The 16,421-nt window shown below is 48.3% G+C and overlaps 1 protein-coding gene across 3 annotated transcripts in view; it reads right to left on the bottom strand.

Annotated features, from left to right (window-relative positions):
• Positions 1-12,239: 12,239 nt before the first annotated feature.
• The window catches only part of CCDC36 (coiled-coil domain containing 36), a 63,619-nt gene continuing 59,437 nt past the window's right edge, over positions 12,240-16,421 (bottom strand). For all 3 annotated transcript variants that reach the window (XM_031663344.1, XM_031663342.1, XM_031663343.1), the window contains exons 7-8: positions 14,860-14,963; positions 12,240-14,223 (exon numbers count right to left, since the gene is read on the bottom strand). In XM_031663344.1, coding sequence (XP_031519204.1) covers positions 13,060-14,223; positions 14,860-14,963 — 1,268 coding nt within the window. In that variant the 3' untranslated portion in view covers positions 12,240-13,059. The remainder of the gene's footprint in view (positions 14,224-14,859; positions 14,964-16,421) is intronic.

Consider the following 16,421-nt stretch of genomic DNA (forward strand, 5'->3'; position numbering starts at 1 on the left):
AGTGCCCACCTCCTGAGCTAATAAGAAGGAAGGAATATGGGGGTGAGGCAGACCTGACGAAAGGCTGTTTTTTGCTTTGATTGTTTTTAAAGACCAAGTGAAGTATAGTATAAAAAGGGGAGAAAGAATGGAACAAGGAGTTAGATCCGTAACTGTCAGTAGTCAATTGAGATAACTCACTACCTTTGGACCAGCCAGGGCTGTTTATAAGTGCTAAAGCCTGAACAAACCAAAGAGTTGGGGAGAAAGGCCTAATAGCTGAGTGATTGCTGAACAGACTGTCCTTCAGGCCAGTGACTCTGGCATAGGGCCGGCTGCATAGCAAGCAACACCCCTTACCACAGGTCTAGTGATTCCTCTGGGCTCGAAGGTGGAGGCTACACACCCACTCATTAGCAGAGGTTGGCCTGGCACCTGCTGGCGCCCCAAGAACTATAGTATGGTTAGACCCTGGCCACTTGATTGCATGTGCCTCCCCAGTGGGCATGCCCTGGTTCCCAACCAGTTGTGGTCACTGTCACTGCCCTGCCTGGGGCAGGAGTAGAGGTTAAGACTAACTAGAGGCTCCTTCCAGGCCGCCTACCACTCAGTCCTTGCAGGAGGTAACAACACTCGATAAGCATTCACAGCCTGTGGAGTCAGAGGCCAATTTCTTCTCCCTGAGCAAGAAGAATGGAAGCAAATGAGAAGTGCTCACAGCATGCTCGACTGCCCCTGCTCAGGTGAAGAATAGCCTGTCTGGATGGAGAGATGTCAGGTTACTTGATACTCAGAAAAACAGGTCTCAAAACAGTGCCTTCCAAATAATACATGTGGTTGTGGACACTCTTCTATAGATGAGGTGGAGCTTAATTCCTGTCCTTACCCCCATATTCCCACCTCATTACCACCCTTTGAAGGTGAACTAGACTTAATGATTCTTCCCACGATTAAAGTGGGAAAAGGGAAAAGTCACAAATTTATAGTGGGAAAGCCTGGCAGACACCTAACCAAGTGATGTCATATATATGTCATGAGAGGGGTACATCACTTCCCTGGTATTCCTACCAAAAACCAAAATTCCCAGTATATGATCATGAGACAAATATTAGACAAATCCAGATGTGGGGGACATTCTACAGGATACCTGGCCAGAACTCAAGACTGTCGAGATGGCTGGGTGCAGTGGCTCATGCCTATAATCCCCAACACTTTGGGAGGTTGAGGTGGGCAGATCACTTGAGGTCACGAGTTCGAGATCGGCCTGGCCAACATGGCGAAACCCCATCTCTGCTAAAAGTACAAAAATTAGCCAGGCGTCATGGCATGTGCCTTTAGTCCTAGCTACACAGGAGGCTGAGGCAGGAGAATTGCTTGAACCCAGGAGGGGGAGGTTGCAGTGAGCCAAGATCGCATCACTGCACTCCAGCCTGGGCAACAAGTGAGACTCCACCTCAAAAAAAAAAAAAAAAAGACTGTTGAGGTCATGAAAAATAAAGAAAGACTCAAAAACTATCAACAGACTACTAAAGACCAAGAAGACAGAATGGCTAAATGCAACATGGAATCCTGGAGTGCATCCTGGAACAGAAAGAGAACATTATTGGAAAAACTGATAAAACTTGAATAAAAACTAGTGTTTAATGTATTGATGTCAGTTTCTCAGTTTTGACAAATGTATCAGAGTTATGTAACATGTTAACATTAGAGAGGCTGAGTGAAGGATATATATGAAGTATCTTTTCTGTAAATCTAAAGTTATCCCCAAACTTAAAATGCATGTAATTGCACTTTGGATCAAGTGCAGTTGATCTCAAGTTTGTGAAAATGTGTATGAGCTCATGTGCAAAAAAAACTTTTGGGAGTGAGGGTATAGTCTTTTTTTGTCATCTGCATTTTCTAATTTATCTGCAGTGGATATGTATCAATCACTTCTTTAAAGACAAAAGCAGTTAGTTTTAAAATCCTCATCTCTAGTCAACTAGCCATGGACATCCTTCACAAAGTACCTGTCCAGACCCAACTTTCAGTTTCTGAAGTGGAGTCTAGGGGCCACAACAGGAGGGCTTGGCAGGACCCTGACACAAGGGCAGTCCTTTTCTGGGGGAGCTAGATCCTCAGGAGCTGGATTCTCTAGGTCTCAGGAGCTTAGTTAGTTCACTGGTTTACTACTGGTCAGGGCCTGGCCCCTCTCAGGTGGGGCTTTGCAGGCGTGGCTGTATTAAATGGGGATCTAGCCGGGCAGGGTGGTTCACGCCTGTAATCCCAGCACTTTGGGAGGCTGAGGTGGGTGGATCACTTTAGGTCAGGAGTTTGAGACCAGCCTGGCCAACATGGTGAAACCCTGTCTCTACTAAAAATACAAAAATTAGCCGGCCTTGTGGCACATGCCTGTAGTCCCAGCTACTTGGGAGGCTGAGGCAGAAGAATCGCTTGAACCCAGGAGGCAGACATTGCAATGAGCTGAGATCGTGCCACTGCACTCCAGCCTGGGTGACAGAGTGAGACTCTTGTCTCAAAAAAAATTTTTTAAATGGGGATCTATCTATCCCTAACTCTAGAAGACTTTGAAATTTATTTTTTTTTACCTACCTGGAGTAGAGATGGGAATGAGGGCCCAGCACAGGGTGAGAATGGGGAATGAGGGAGAATACAGGCTCTCCCTGGCCAGAGAGACAGGTATGTCTTTGCTTAAGCAAAGCCTTTATGTAAAAATTCAGATTTGCCAAACAGGCAATTCGTCCTGGAATCCTTGAATGTGGAACTTTTCCTCACTGTAGAAATGCAGCTGTACAGTCAAGCAGGTGAGCCCTGAGCCTCTCCATGGCAGTCCCAGATTAGCAGTGAGTGGGCACATAGGCCTCCTCATTTCCCTGGTGACACGATCTGTCTCTGCATCTCTGGCACCCTGAGGTGCCCAAGAAGAACTTCCCGCCTTCGTCATCTGAATCTATACAGTGGGCAGATACATGCTTATTTGCTCAGAACAGGGTTTGGGGAGCTGTTCTCCAGGGATTTAGTTGGAGGGGGAACAGGTGCCCAGAATTTTAATAAAACTTCCTCAGGTTTGTAAGGAGCTAGGACCAAATATTTCTCAGGCAGACTTGCTAGTTGACCTTGTTCGTGACTGAGAAACTTTAAATGTTTTACATCATTCAGTTCTCTCCCCCACAGTTCATCTTGGCAAGCCAAACAATCACTGAATTGTTTCCATGGAAACACCAAACTGCAATTTGGATTACCAGAATCAAAATAGAAACAAGACAGCTTCAAAAATAAATAGCTTTGGAACTTGCTAGTTGCAAACTGCAAATTGAAGCCATAGCACAAGGCATATGAGAAGCTGGACCCATCCAACCCTATGACAAAAGGGTTTCCAGGATCTATGGCTGCATCCCACCAGTGTTAATGCCAAAGCCACTAGAAACCAGGGTTGTAAGCCAACTGATGATAAACTTTGTAACAATACTTAAGGGAGGAGCTGGTCTTTAGAAGCTTCTAGAAGGAGAGATTTAAGAGCTGGAGGGGAAGGCTGAGAAGACAGGGCAGGAACAAGGAGAGAGATAAGTGAATGGCAGAGTGAAGTTCCAGCAGGGAGCACAGAGTCACAGCCGAGGCCTGGGAGAAAAGCAGCAATTCTTTTTTTTTTTTCTGAGACAAGAGTCTTGGTCTGTCGCCCAGGCTGGAGTGCAGTGGCGTGATCTTGGATCAATGCAACCTCCGCCTCCCAGGTTCAAGGGATTCTTCTGCCTCAGCCTCCTGAGTAGCTGGGATTACAGGTGTGCGCCACCACTCTTGGCTAATTTCTGTGTTTTTAGTAGAGATGGGGTTTCACCATGTTGGTCAGGCTGGTCGCGAACTCCTGACCTCGTGATCCGCCTGCCTCAGCCTTCCAAAGTGCTGGGATTACAGGCGTGAGCCACCGCGTCCGGCCAGCAGTTCTTTCAAAGAGGACATTAAAAAGGGCTGGCTGCAGACTGGAAATGATGACCCGGCCCTCAGTTCATTCCGATTCCTGTGTTCCCCACACTCACAGGCATCACTGCCTGTGTAGTCACATGGATCGGGTTCTAGATTGTGAACTCTTGCCAGTTGAGCTCTGGGAGCACTTACATTAGCACACCTCTGCCTCTGTGAGGCTCAGGCCACCACAATTGGCACTGGGATGTACCTTCTCATCTCTAGGACTCAGGGTTCCCCTTACCCATCTGCCTGCTGTGCCCCTCACTCTTAGGCTAGGGGATCTAACTCCTGGCACACCTGCCCTGACTCCTTAGCATTCTCCTGGGCCCACCCCACCACCATCTCTTTCAATCCCAGAGATGTCCAACAGCATCCGAAGACCAGAAGGAAGGAGACAGACAACCTGGGGGCCTATATCCCGCACCTTTTCACTCAGGAATGCAGTGATAGAGTAACACCATTCTGCCAACTGGTGAAACTGTGAGTTGTCAATGTTCAAAGGTCAATGGAGATTTGTAAAAGGGGCCTAGCTCAGGCCAATCTCCCCCCTGAAATGGCTAGACCAGGGGCTCACCGCAGGAGAATGGTGTGAACCCAGGAGGCGGAGGTCACGCCACTGCACTCCAGCCTGGGCAACAGAGCAAGATTCCGTCTCAAAAAAAAAAAAAAAAATAGAGACTTTGTCGTGCCCAGGCTAGAGTGCAGTGGCAAGATCTTGGCTCACTGCAACCTCTGTCTCCTAGGTTCAACCAGTTCTCCTGCCTGAGCCTCCCAAGTAGCTGGGATTACAGGCGCCCGTTACTACGTCCGGCTAATTTTTGTATTTTTAGTAGAGAAGGGGTTTCACCATGTTGGCCAGGCTGGTTTTGAACTCCTGATATCAAGTGATCTGCCCTCCTTGGCTTCCCAAAGTGCTGGGATTACAGGCGTGAGCCACTGTGCCCGGCCCAGAGTGGTACTTTTTTTTTTTTTTTTTGAGATGGAGTCTCACTCGGCGTCCCAAAGTGCTAGTACTATAGGCATGGGCCACTGTGCCCAGCTTCAGAGTGGTACTTCTGATTGAGCCACAAGATGTTTTAATGTGGTAGCAAAGACCAATGAGTCATGCAAACTGTGGGAGGCCTTGGGAAGCCAATACACCTGATTATAGATGATTATTGAACAGGCTCTGGGCCAGGTGCAGTGGCTCAAGCCTATAATCCCAGTACTTTGGGAGCCCAAAGCGGGAGGATCACTTGAGCCCAGCAGTTTGAGATCAGTCTGGGAAACAGGGAGACACCATCTCTATTTTTAAATTTTGTGTGCGTGTGTGTGTGGCAGGATCTCACTCTTTCACCCAGGCTGAAGTGCAATGGTGTGATGTCGGCTCACTGCAACCTCCGCTTCCCAGGTTGAAGTGATTTTCCTGCCTCAGCCTCCCAAGTAGCTGTGATTACAGGCTCCTGCCACCACACTCGGCTAATTTTTTATTTTTTGTGGAGATGAAGTTTTGCCAACATGGCCAGGCTGGTCTGGAACTCCTGACCTCAAGCGATCCACCTGCCTTGGCCCCCCAAAATACTGGGATTACAGGCGTGAGCAACCATGCCCAGCCTATATTTAATTTTTTTTTTTTTTTTTGAGACGGAGTTTTGCTCTTGTTGCTCAGGCTGGAGTACAATAGTGCGATCTCTGCTCACTACAAATTCCACCTCCCAGATTCAAGTGATTCTCCTGCCTCAGCCTCCCGAGTAGCTGGGATTACAGGCAGCTACCACCACACCTGGCTAATTTTTTGTATTCTTAGTAGAGATGGGGTTTCTCCATGTTGGTCAGGCTAGTCTCAAACTCCCGACCTCAGGCAATCTGCCCACCTCAACCTCCCAAAGTGCCGGGATTACAGGCATGAGCCACCGCACCCGGCCCTTTTTAAAAAGTTTTTTATAAAAAAAAATTAGGCCAGGCGTGGTGGCTCAAGCCTGTAATCCCAGCACTTTGGGAATCTTGCATGATACCACTACACCAGCGGCGCCGTCAATCCCAGCACTTTGGGAGGCCGAGATGGGTGGATCATGAGGTCAGGAGATCGAGACCATCCTGGCTAACATGGTGAAACCCCGTCTCTACTAAAAAATACAAAAAAACTAGCCAGGCGAGATGGTGGGCGCCTGTAGTCCCAGCTACTCGGGAGGCTGAGGCAGGAGAATGAAGTGAACCCAGGAGGCGGAGCTTGCAGTGAGCCAAGATCAGGCCACTGCACTGTAGCCTGGGTGACAGAGCAAGACTTCATCTCAAAAAAAAAAAAAAAAATTAAAGGCTGGGTGCAGTGGCTCACACCTGTAATCCCAGCACTTTGGGAGGCTGAGGCGGGTGGATCGTGAGGTCAGGCGTTCAAGACCAGCCTGGCCAAGAAGGTGAAACTCCATCTCTACTAAAAACAAAATTTCCCGGGCATGGTGACAGGCACCTATAATCCCAGCTACTTGGGAGGCTGAGGCAGAAAATTTCTTGAACCCAGGAGGCAGAGGTTGCGGTGAGCTGAGATTGCGCCATTGCACTCCAGCCTGGGCGACGAGCAAGGCTCTGTCTCAGAAAAAAAAAAAAAAAAAAAAAAAAAAAGAAAAAGAAAAAGGCTCTGTCATCCAGAAATAATCTGAGGCTCATATTATTTGCATTCTTCTTGGAATGTGTGGGAGAACATTAATATTTTAGGTTCCAACTAAATATCTAGAGGGAACAAAGATTTACTCAGGAAATCTATTTGACAATGGATCCCAGCCGAAGTGGGGAAGGACTCTGTGTTCTAGACTGTCTGGAAAATGCCTGATTTGACAAAGAGTTTTGGCCTCAGGCCTGGCATAAACTCGGCTCATGCCTGTAATCCCAGCACTTTGAGAGGCTGAGTAGGACCGATCACTTGAACCCAGGGGTTCAAGACCAGCCTGGGCAACATGGTGAAACCCCATCCCTACAAAAAATATAAAAATTAGCCGGGTGTGGCCAGGCCCAATGGCTCACGCCTGTAATCCCAGCACTTTGTAAGGCTGAGGCAAGCAGATCACTGGAGGTCAGTTTAGTTTGAGACCAGTGTGGCCCACAGGGCAAAACCCTGCCTTTACTAAAAATGCAAAAGTTAGCTGGGTTGTGGTGATGGGTGCCTATAATCCCAGCTACTCTGGAGGCTAAGAAAATGGCTTGAGTCCAGGAGGTCAAGGCTGCAGTGAGCTGAGAGCGCACCACTACACTCCAGCCTGGGTGACAAAGTGAGACTCTGTCTCAAAAAAAAAAAAAAAAAATGTCAAAACTAACTTCTAGGAAGCAACTATCATTTTTAAAAATAGAGGCAGAGTCAGGCCTGGCATGGTGGCTCACGCCTGTAGTCCCAGCACTTTGGGAGGCCAAGGCGGGCAGATCATGAGATCAGGAGTTCTAGACCAGCCTGGCCAACGTGATGAAACCCCATCTCTACTAAAAATACCACAATTAGCTGGGTGTGGTGACAGGCGCCTGTAATCCCAGCTACTCAGGAGGCTGAGGCAAGAGAATCATTTGAACCTGGGAGGCAGAGGTTGTAGTGAGCCGAGATTGCACCATTGCACTCCAGCCTGGGCAACAAGCGTGAAACTCTGTCTCAAAAAAAAAAAGAAAAAAGAGGCAGAGTCTCACTGTGTTGCTGAGGCTGGTCCCAAACTCTTGGACTAAAGAGATTCTCCCTCTTCTGCCTCCTAAATGCTGGGATTACAGGTATGAACCATCGTGCCAGGCTGCAACTATCTTTTTTGAGAGCAGACAGGCTGTTTTCTGGGCACTTTGGGTGAGAGGAGTTGCTGGGAACTGATCTGGGAGAGAAAGCACCTTGACAGGAGCCCTTTGGAGCTTCTGAGGCAAAACATGAAAAGGAGAAATTGGCTGAGCACGATGGCTCATGCCTATAATCCCAGCATTTTGGAAATCGAGGTGAGCAGATCACCTGAGGTCAAGAGTTCAAGACCAGCCTGGCCAACATGGTGAAGCCCCATCTCTGTTAAAAGTACAAAAATTAGCTGGTGTGGTGGCGGGCGCTGTAATCCCAGCTACTCTGGTGGCTGAGGCAGGAGAGTCGCTTGAACCTGGGAGGCGGAGATTGCAGTGAGCTGAGGTTGCACCATTGCACTCCAGTCTGGGCCACAAGAGCGAAACACCATCTCAAATAATACATAGATAGATAGATAGATAGATAGATAGATAGATAGATAGATAGATAGACAGATAGATAGATAGATAGATAACTTGTGAATGTCAAGAAAATTAGGTACTGCAATCAGCTTCATTTCCATCCTTGGGCTGTAGCTGGAGTTGTATCAGAGGGAGAAACCCCTGGTGGCTTTTTGTTTGTTTTGTTTTTTTGAGACAGTCTCGCACTATCGCCTAGGCTGTAATGCAGTGGTGTGATCCCGGCTCACTGCAACTTCTGCCTCCCGGGTTCAAGCGATTTTCCTGTCCCAGTCTCCCAAGTACCTGGGATTACGGCACCTGCCACCATGCCCAGCTAATTTTTTGTATTTTTAGTAGAGATGGGGTTTCACCATGTTGGCTAGGCTGGTCTTGAACTCCTGACCTCGTGATTCACCTGCCTCAGCCTCCCAAAATGCTGAGATTACAGGCATGAGGCACCGCGCCCAGCCCTGTGTGGCTTTTTAGGCCCCAGGACCATAGGCTTCCCACCACATCTGCCCCTGGGTAGCCACATACAGTTCCAGGAACATCTAAAGAGCCAAAGATATTGATTTCCTAGGGACATGCTTGGATGCTTGGGCTGTGACACCCTTGCCAAACCTGGCAGGAACATAGTAGTTAATTTTTTTTTTTTTTTTTTTTTTTTTTGAGACGGAGTCTCCCTCTGTCGCCCAGGCTGGAGTGCAGTGGTGTGATCTCAGCCCACTGCAACCTCCCCCTCCTGGGTTCATGCCATTCTCCCGCCCCAGCCTCCAGAGTAGCTGGGACTACAGGCACCCGCCACCATGCCCAGCTAGTTTTTTGTATTTTTAGTACAGATGGGGTTTCCCCGTGTTAGCCAGGATGATCTTGATCTCCTGACCTCGTGATCCACCCACCTCGGCCTCCCAAAGTGCTGGGATTACAGGCGTGAGTCACTGCACTTGGCCTAATTTTTTTTTTTAAACCTTAGGAATAAATTAAGAACTGATATCTTTTTCTGATGATCCCCAGAGACAGGCAGTGTAATTTTAATTAACCCAGTCTTATTAGGAGATAAGTTTACTCTTCATTCTACAAAGACACTTAACTCATGGAACACTGAGTCACTCTGACCCTTGACTTCATTACACAAAATGAAATACTTCTGAAGAAATACAGAATTTCTTAACTCGTAGCAGGATCAAAGAACAAAGGGTCCTGCTTTCGCATTTCAAAGTTGGACACAGTTCTCAAAAAGGCCACAAATACTTATGGAGTCTCAACTCTAAATTAAAATGACTAATCATTAAACTGTTCAATTTAGAGTAATAAAAGATGTGTAGATACAGACCCCTCTGGCCTATAGTCAGTCTGGGAAGGGTTAGAAAGAACCAACCCTTTGTGTGGCTGGGCTCCTTCCATATCTTCCTTGCACAAGCAATGAAACCCAGCAGGGAAAGCAGTGGAGCTGGCAGAAGGCAGAGTGAGAAGACACCCAGTGAGGACTGAAGGGAGAGGAGAGGCCAGGGCAGCCTCAGGTACAGCTCATACCTTAACTTCCTTGGCCTCAGAGAGGGTTGCTGTGATTGCCCATGGCTCCCTACAGGCCACAGGAGGCCCTTGGTCTGGAAATGAGTGAGAGCAGTTTAGGCTGGTGTCTGGCAGCCCTGCCATAGGTGTCCCAGGAAAATTCAACTCCTCCATAATGAGATTTTGATGGGACACACATCCCTGAAAATAATGTAAAAAATAAGAAACAAGAACCATTGCTTTCTACAGTGGTCCACTCAGTGGCCCCAATGTTATTTACTGTACTGGCTTGGAAATGGGCAAATTCTGGAAACTATCCAACTCATGAGGATTTTCCCCTTCATATAATACAGGAAAGGGAAAAACCAGTTTGAATGGGTTACGTTTATTCAAAATCATCTTGTGAGAGCCTTAGGAACTAAAAAGATGGTATCTGATTTTCATGTTTGTTTTTTTTTTTTTTTTTTTGAGACAGAGTCTCGCTCTGTCACCCAGGCCGGAGTGCAGTGGCATGATCTCGGCTCACTGCAACATTTAACTCCCGGGTTCAAGTGATTCTTCTGCCTCAGCCTCCAGGATAGCTGGGACTACAGGTACGTGCCACCATGCCCAGCTAATTTTTGTATTTATTTATTTATGTTTTTTGAGACAGAGTCTCGCTCTGTCGCCCAGGCTGGAGTGCAGTGGCGCAATCTTGGCTCACTGCAAGCTCCGCCTCCCGAGGGTTCATGCCATTCTCCTGCCTCAGCCTCCTGAGTAGCTGGGACTACAGGCGCCCGCCACCACGCCCGGCTAATTTTTTTGTATTTTTAGTAGACACAGGGTTTCACCGTGTTAACCAAGATGGTCTCGATCTCCTGATCTCGTGATCCGCCCGCCTCAGCCTCCCAAAGTGCTGGGATTACAGGCTTGAGCCACTGCACCCGGCCTAATTTTTGTATTTTTAGTAGAGGTGGGGTGTCACCATATTGGCCAGGCTAGTCTCGAACTCCTGACGTCGTGATCCACCCGCTTCGACCTCCCAAAGTGCTGGGATTACAGGTGGGCGCCCTGATTTTCTTTTTTTTAATTTTTTTATTTTTTTTTGGTTTTTTTGTTTTTTTTGAGACGGAGTCTCGCTCTGTCGCCCAGGCTGGAGTGCGGTGGCGCAATCTCCACTCACTGCAAACTCCGCCTCCCGGGTTCAGGCCATTCTCCTGCCTCAGCCTCCCGTGTGGCTGGGACTACAGGCGCCCGCCACCACGCCCGGCTAATTTTTTTTGTATTTTTAGTAGAGACGGGGTTTCTTTCCTTCTTTCTTTTGAGATGGAGTCTCCCTTGCTCTGTTGCCCAGGATGGAGTGCAGCAGCGCGATCTCGGCCCACTGCAAACTCCTCCCCCTCCCGGGTTCTTGCCATTCTCCTGCCTCAGCCTCCTGGGTAGCTGGGACTACAGGCACCTGCCACCATGCCTGGCTAATTTTTTTTTTTTTTTTTATTTTTAGTAGAGACAGGATGTCACTGTGTTAGCCAGGATGGTCTCGATCTTCTGACCTCGTGATCCACCCGCCTCGGCCTCCCAAAGTGCTGGGATTACAGGCGTAAGCCACCACTCCTGGTCTCTGATTTTTCATTTTTAAGAGACAGGGTCTTGGTCTGTCACTCAGAGGGGAGGTACAGTGGCACAATCATAGCTCACTGTAACCTCAAACTCCTGGGCTCAAGTGATCCTCCCATCTCAGCCTTCCAAGTAGCTGAGACCACAGGTGCATGCTGCCACGTCCGGCTAATTTGTTTTTGTTTGTTTGTTTGTTTTTGTTTTGTAGAGATGGGGTCTCACAGGCTGGGCGCAGTGGCTCACGTCTGTAATCCCAGCACTTTGGGAGGCTGAAGCGGGCGGATCACCTGAGGTTGGGAGTTCAAGACCAGCCTGACAAATACAGAGAAACCTCATCTCTACTAAATATACAAAATTAGCTGAGCGAGGTGGCGCATGCCTGTAATCCCAGCTACTCGAGAGGCTGAGGCAGGAGAATCGCTTGAACCCGGGAGGTGGAGGTTGCAGTGAGCCAAGATCGCGCCATTGCACTCCAGCATGGGTAACGAGAGTGAAACTCCTTCTTAAAAAAAAAAAAAAGAGATGGGGTCTCACCATGTTGTCCAGGTTAGTCTTGAGCTCCTGGCCTCAAGCAATCCTGCCTCAGCCTCCCCAAGTGCTAGGATTACAAGTGTGAACCACTGCGCCTGGCTTCTATTTCATTTCATAAGTAAACTTAAAAAATTAAAGTAGGATATCAGTTTGATAAACTTGAAAGAAAAAATAGGCCAGGCGCAGTGGCTCAAGCCTGTAATCCCAGCATTTTGTGAGGCTGAGGCAGGCGGATCATGAGGTCAGGAGTTCGAGACCAGCCTGGCCAATGTGGTTAAACCCCGCCTCTACTACTAGAAATACAAAAATTAGCTGGGTATGGTGGTGGGTGCCTGTAATCCCAGCTACTCGGGAGGCTGAGGCAGGAGAATTGCTTGAACCTGGGAGGCAGAGGTTGCAGTGAACTGAGATCACACCACTGCACTCTAGCCTAGGTGACAGAGCAATACTCCATCTCAGGGGGGAAAAAAAAGAAAAAAAAAAAATGCTTTTAAATGTTTTATTTCTGATAACAAAAAATACGTATGTGTTGCAAAAATTCAAAAAACTTCAGCAAGATATAAATGGAAAGCCAAAGTCCCATATAAGCCCACTGCTCTTCAGAAATAATACAAGGTCTACATTATTATTAGTTTTAAGAAAGTGCTTGAAAAACAGGACAAGGGAAAAAGCAGCCAGGAAGAAAAATGGCTTGTGGGCAGTGATGCTCTGGACATTTGCTAGTGCATGTCACCTCTTTTACTGTCAGGCTTATCATTTTCTCTGTTCACAAGAAGATTTAGGGTGTCCTGTAATATGTCTACTGATCAAAAAATGCAAACACTCTGACAGCATAAGTGGCTAAAAATAAGAAAGAAAAAAATCCTGAGGCCTGAAAATGTATTGGTCATGTGTAGGGAATATTTTAAAGACCCAAAAGTGTTGTTTGGAGTCATGCTGCCACAGCAAGTTTTATGAGAGCCCTTCTGCTACACAGTATTCCATAAGGAGGCCTGCCCGCCTTTCGCCAAGTACAGGCACCCAGGGGCTCCAGATGCACCACAACCAGGCTGCTGCCTCAGCTCTCATCACCACCATTTTCACATTTCATTCCAACAAATAAGGATGCACTTAATCCTTGTCATGGGCAGCACCTGGTACCCAGAGTGCTGGACCTTCCCTCCCCTCGTGCCCATTGACCCCACCTCAGCAGGGCCTCTGACCCTAGGGTGTTTGGCAGGCTTCAGGGACTTTCTGCTCTTGGCCAGCCCAAATGTCCTGCAATTTGTCTTTCTAGCTGAGACCAATAAATTAACTGTGGGCTGGTCAGAAGCCATCATCATCACTGCTATCAAAACCCAGGTCATAAAGCAAATTCTTTCCTGCCTCCTTGCATAGAGGGGTCTCTGAACATCCAAGATTGAGGTCACTGAACCAGCTCATCTGGTGGTCCCCCTGGGAACTGCTGGAAAGTAGCCTGTTGTCTTGGGAAGAGCATCTGCTGAACTGCAAGAGTCTTCCCTGCACTGCCCGTGCTGTCTTATCGGGCATGACTGTTCCTCCCAGAATAGGGAAGACTGATTTTCTGGGGCTCCTGGGATACTGCAGATGCAGAGGCTGAGCATGGGGTTCCTGCTGCCCCAGGAAGGGCCTTTGTGGGACAGAAATTGCAGGCTGAGGACTCTGATATTTGGAATTCAATTTAGAGGTCTGGTTTGGGATTTGTTTCTGCTTCCTGGCTAGGAGCCTGCCTCTGTGGGCCCTGTGGGCCTTCCTGGGCTGCTGCTTCTTGTCTTTTCCCTGCATTTCTTCAGTCCCATCTTTCTGTTTAGTCACCAAATGTTCACGTGGGTCACACAAAAACATACTTTGGGCTTGATATTTTTGGCAGGCATTCTTAATGCTGGTTGAAAAGTTGTTTATCTCCAGTGGTGTGAGCTGTGAGGCTCCTTGGGAAACCAGGTCCCTGTCACTAGGAATCTTATGGCCTTGGATGCTGGAACCACAGTTCTTGGCATCTGTTTTAATAACAGCCCAGTTCTTGCAGTTAGTCTGCACTGCTTTGTCCTTTACATGCCTATTTCTTTCATGGGACCCAAATGCTGGCAGTGCAGCCTCTTCTTGGAGAGCATCATTCTTTGCTCCTTCACCCCAGACACCAAATTCTCCAGGCTGTAGGGAACCCATACCAGGATTCCATGCAGCAGGGAGGGCCTGGGCCTGCCATAAAACTGGCTTCTCAAAGGTGTATTTTTCCTGCCCGGTGAGATTGAGGCTCTGGGCCAAAGGTGGCGACGTCTGAGAAGCGCTGTCTTTTACATGCCCAGGTACTGGAGGCACTGAGATCAATCTCTTCAGCTCTGCTAGGACACTGGGCACATTCAGCTGGCCTAGCTGCTCACACAGCTGCTGGAATTCCTGACTCTGTTGAGCAACTAAAACTTCAAGATGCTTCAGGTTGGACTTCATTTCTATAAACTCTGCTTGTCTCTGGGGAGAGAGGCAGTGAGAAAGACAGTGATGGACAGTGCAAGTCAGAAAGCACAATAAACATGAGAACAGACCACTGGATGTGACCGCAGAACCACGGCTTGCTCCCTGTAGGGAACCTCCCAGGGTAAGCAAAACTACACTCTGGAGTTGAACCCCTGGGGCCCACATCATGTCAAGGAACCTTGGGAAAGGAAGCTAGCCTATATGCTGGCCCCTTTCCAAGTGGCCTGTGCTGGCCTCTGGTCTTAGCTGAAAATTTGCAACTTTAAAGGTTTCTCAGCCGGGTACGGTGGCTCACGCTTGCAATCCCCAGCACTTTGGGAGGCTGAGGCAGGTGGATCATGAGGTCAAGAGATTGAGACCATCCTGGCCAACATGGTGAAAAACCCCATCTCTACTAAAAATACAAAAATTAGCCAGGTGTGGTGGTGCGCACCTATAAGTCCTAGCTACTCGGGAGGCTGAGGCAGGAGAATCGCTTGAACACGGGAGGTGGAAGTTGCAGTGAGCCAAGATCGTGCCACTGCACGACAAAGCGAGACTCCGTCTCAAAAAAAAAAAAAAAAAGTTTCTCTCTGGATCTGGTTACAAAGCCCAAAACACACTTGGAAAGAGGTTGGGGTTTACACTTACAGCTTCAGATCTTTTCTTCATCTCAAGGATGGCCTGCTCCATGTTGCCTTTGTCCTGGACTGCCTCAAACACCAGGTCATTCTGGGCCTGCACAGTCTCTTGTACTGAATACAAAACAATGACAATTTACCTCCTGAAGACTATGTATGCATCTGCCCAAACCACAGAACCACAGCAGTGAAAAGGGAGGAACTGGATGCAGACCAGAGTGGTTCCTCCAGGTTCTCTTTCCCTCCCTCCTTGACAAGATCCTGGCTAGGGCAGACCTAACCTCAGCACCTGCTGGGGACTCTGAGAATGGGGACTCTGAGACAACAGCACAAACCTCTGTGGCCTTCCTTCTTGGCCCTGTCATCAGAGTGATCTTTGTAGAATGTAGGTATCGTCATGCATCCTCTGAAACCTTCATTGAAACATTTTTTTTTTTTTTTTTTGAGACAGAGACTAGCTCTGTCACCTAGACTGGAGCACAGTGACACGATCTTGGTTCACTGCAACCTCCACCTCCCAGGTTTGAGCGATTCTCCTGCCTCAACTGCCGAGTAGCTGGGATTACACACGTGTGCCACCACACCCGGCTAATTTTTGTATTTTTTTTTTTTTGAGACGGAGTCTCGCTCTGTCGCCCAGGCTGGAGTGCAGTGGCCGGATCTCAGCTCACTGCAAGCTCCGCCTCCCGGGTTTATGCCATTCTCCTGCCTCAGCCTCCCGAGTAGCTGGGACTACAGGCGCCCGCCACCTCGCCCGGCTAGTTTTTTGTATTTTTTAGTAGAGACGGGGTTTCACCGTGTTAGCCAGTATGGTCTCGATCTCCTGACCTCGTGATCCGCCCGTCTTGGCCTCCCAAAGTGCTGGGATTACAGGCTTGAGCCACCGCGCCCGGCCTAATTTTTGTATTTGTAGTAGAGATGGGGTTTCACCACGTTGGCCAGGCTGGTCTTGAATTCCTGACCTCAGGTGATCTGCCCGCCTCAGCCTCCCAAAGTGCTGGGATTACAGGCATGAGCCACTGTGCCCAGCCCATTGAAACTTTCAATGGCACCCCACTGGCCACTGAACAAAATCTAAATCTTTAAATTGGCTAACAAGATCTGGGCTCACTTCCCTTTACCCATTTGTCCTCCTCCACATCACTGGACTCTGTTTTCTCTCTCACCATTGGCCTTTGTGCAAAGTCTTCCCTTAGCTTCAAGTACCCTGCTTCTGTCCCTGTCATCCCCCCGACCCACCAATCGCCACCTTAGTCCAGCTAATTCCTGTTCTTCCATCTACTTTCAGCAGTAACCTCCTCAGAAAATACCATTTCCATTCGGCTAGGGTGTTGCTTCTCTCTGCTGGTAGCACCGTGTATGTGCCCTACCATCATTTATTGCCCTCCATTTATTTATCCCATACTTACACTTGGACCCAAATAGACTTGGGGACCTAGGTGCTAACTGTATCAGGACTGATACTGATTTCCCTCTTTTACACAGTGAGATTCTGCGCACACACACACACATTTAATGACACAATGTGTTGCAATTTATTGCCGCTATCTTGCTAGACTACAGGTCATATGA

Source organism: Papio anubis, chromosome 2 (genome assembly GCF_008728515.1).
Source record: "Papio anubis isolate 15944 chromosome 2, Panubis1.0, whole genome shotgun sequence".
NCBI classification, from domain to species: domain Eukaryota; kingdom Metazoa; phylum Chordata; class Mammalia; order Primates; family Cercopithecidae; genus Papio; species Papio anubis.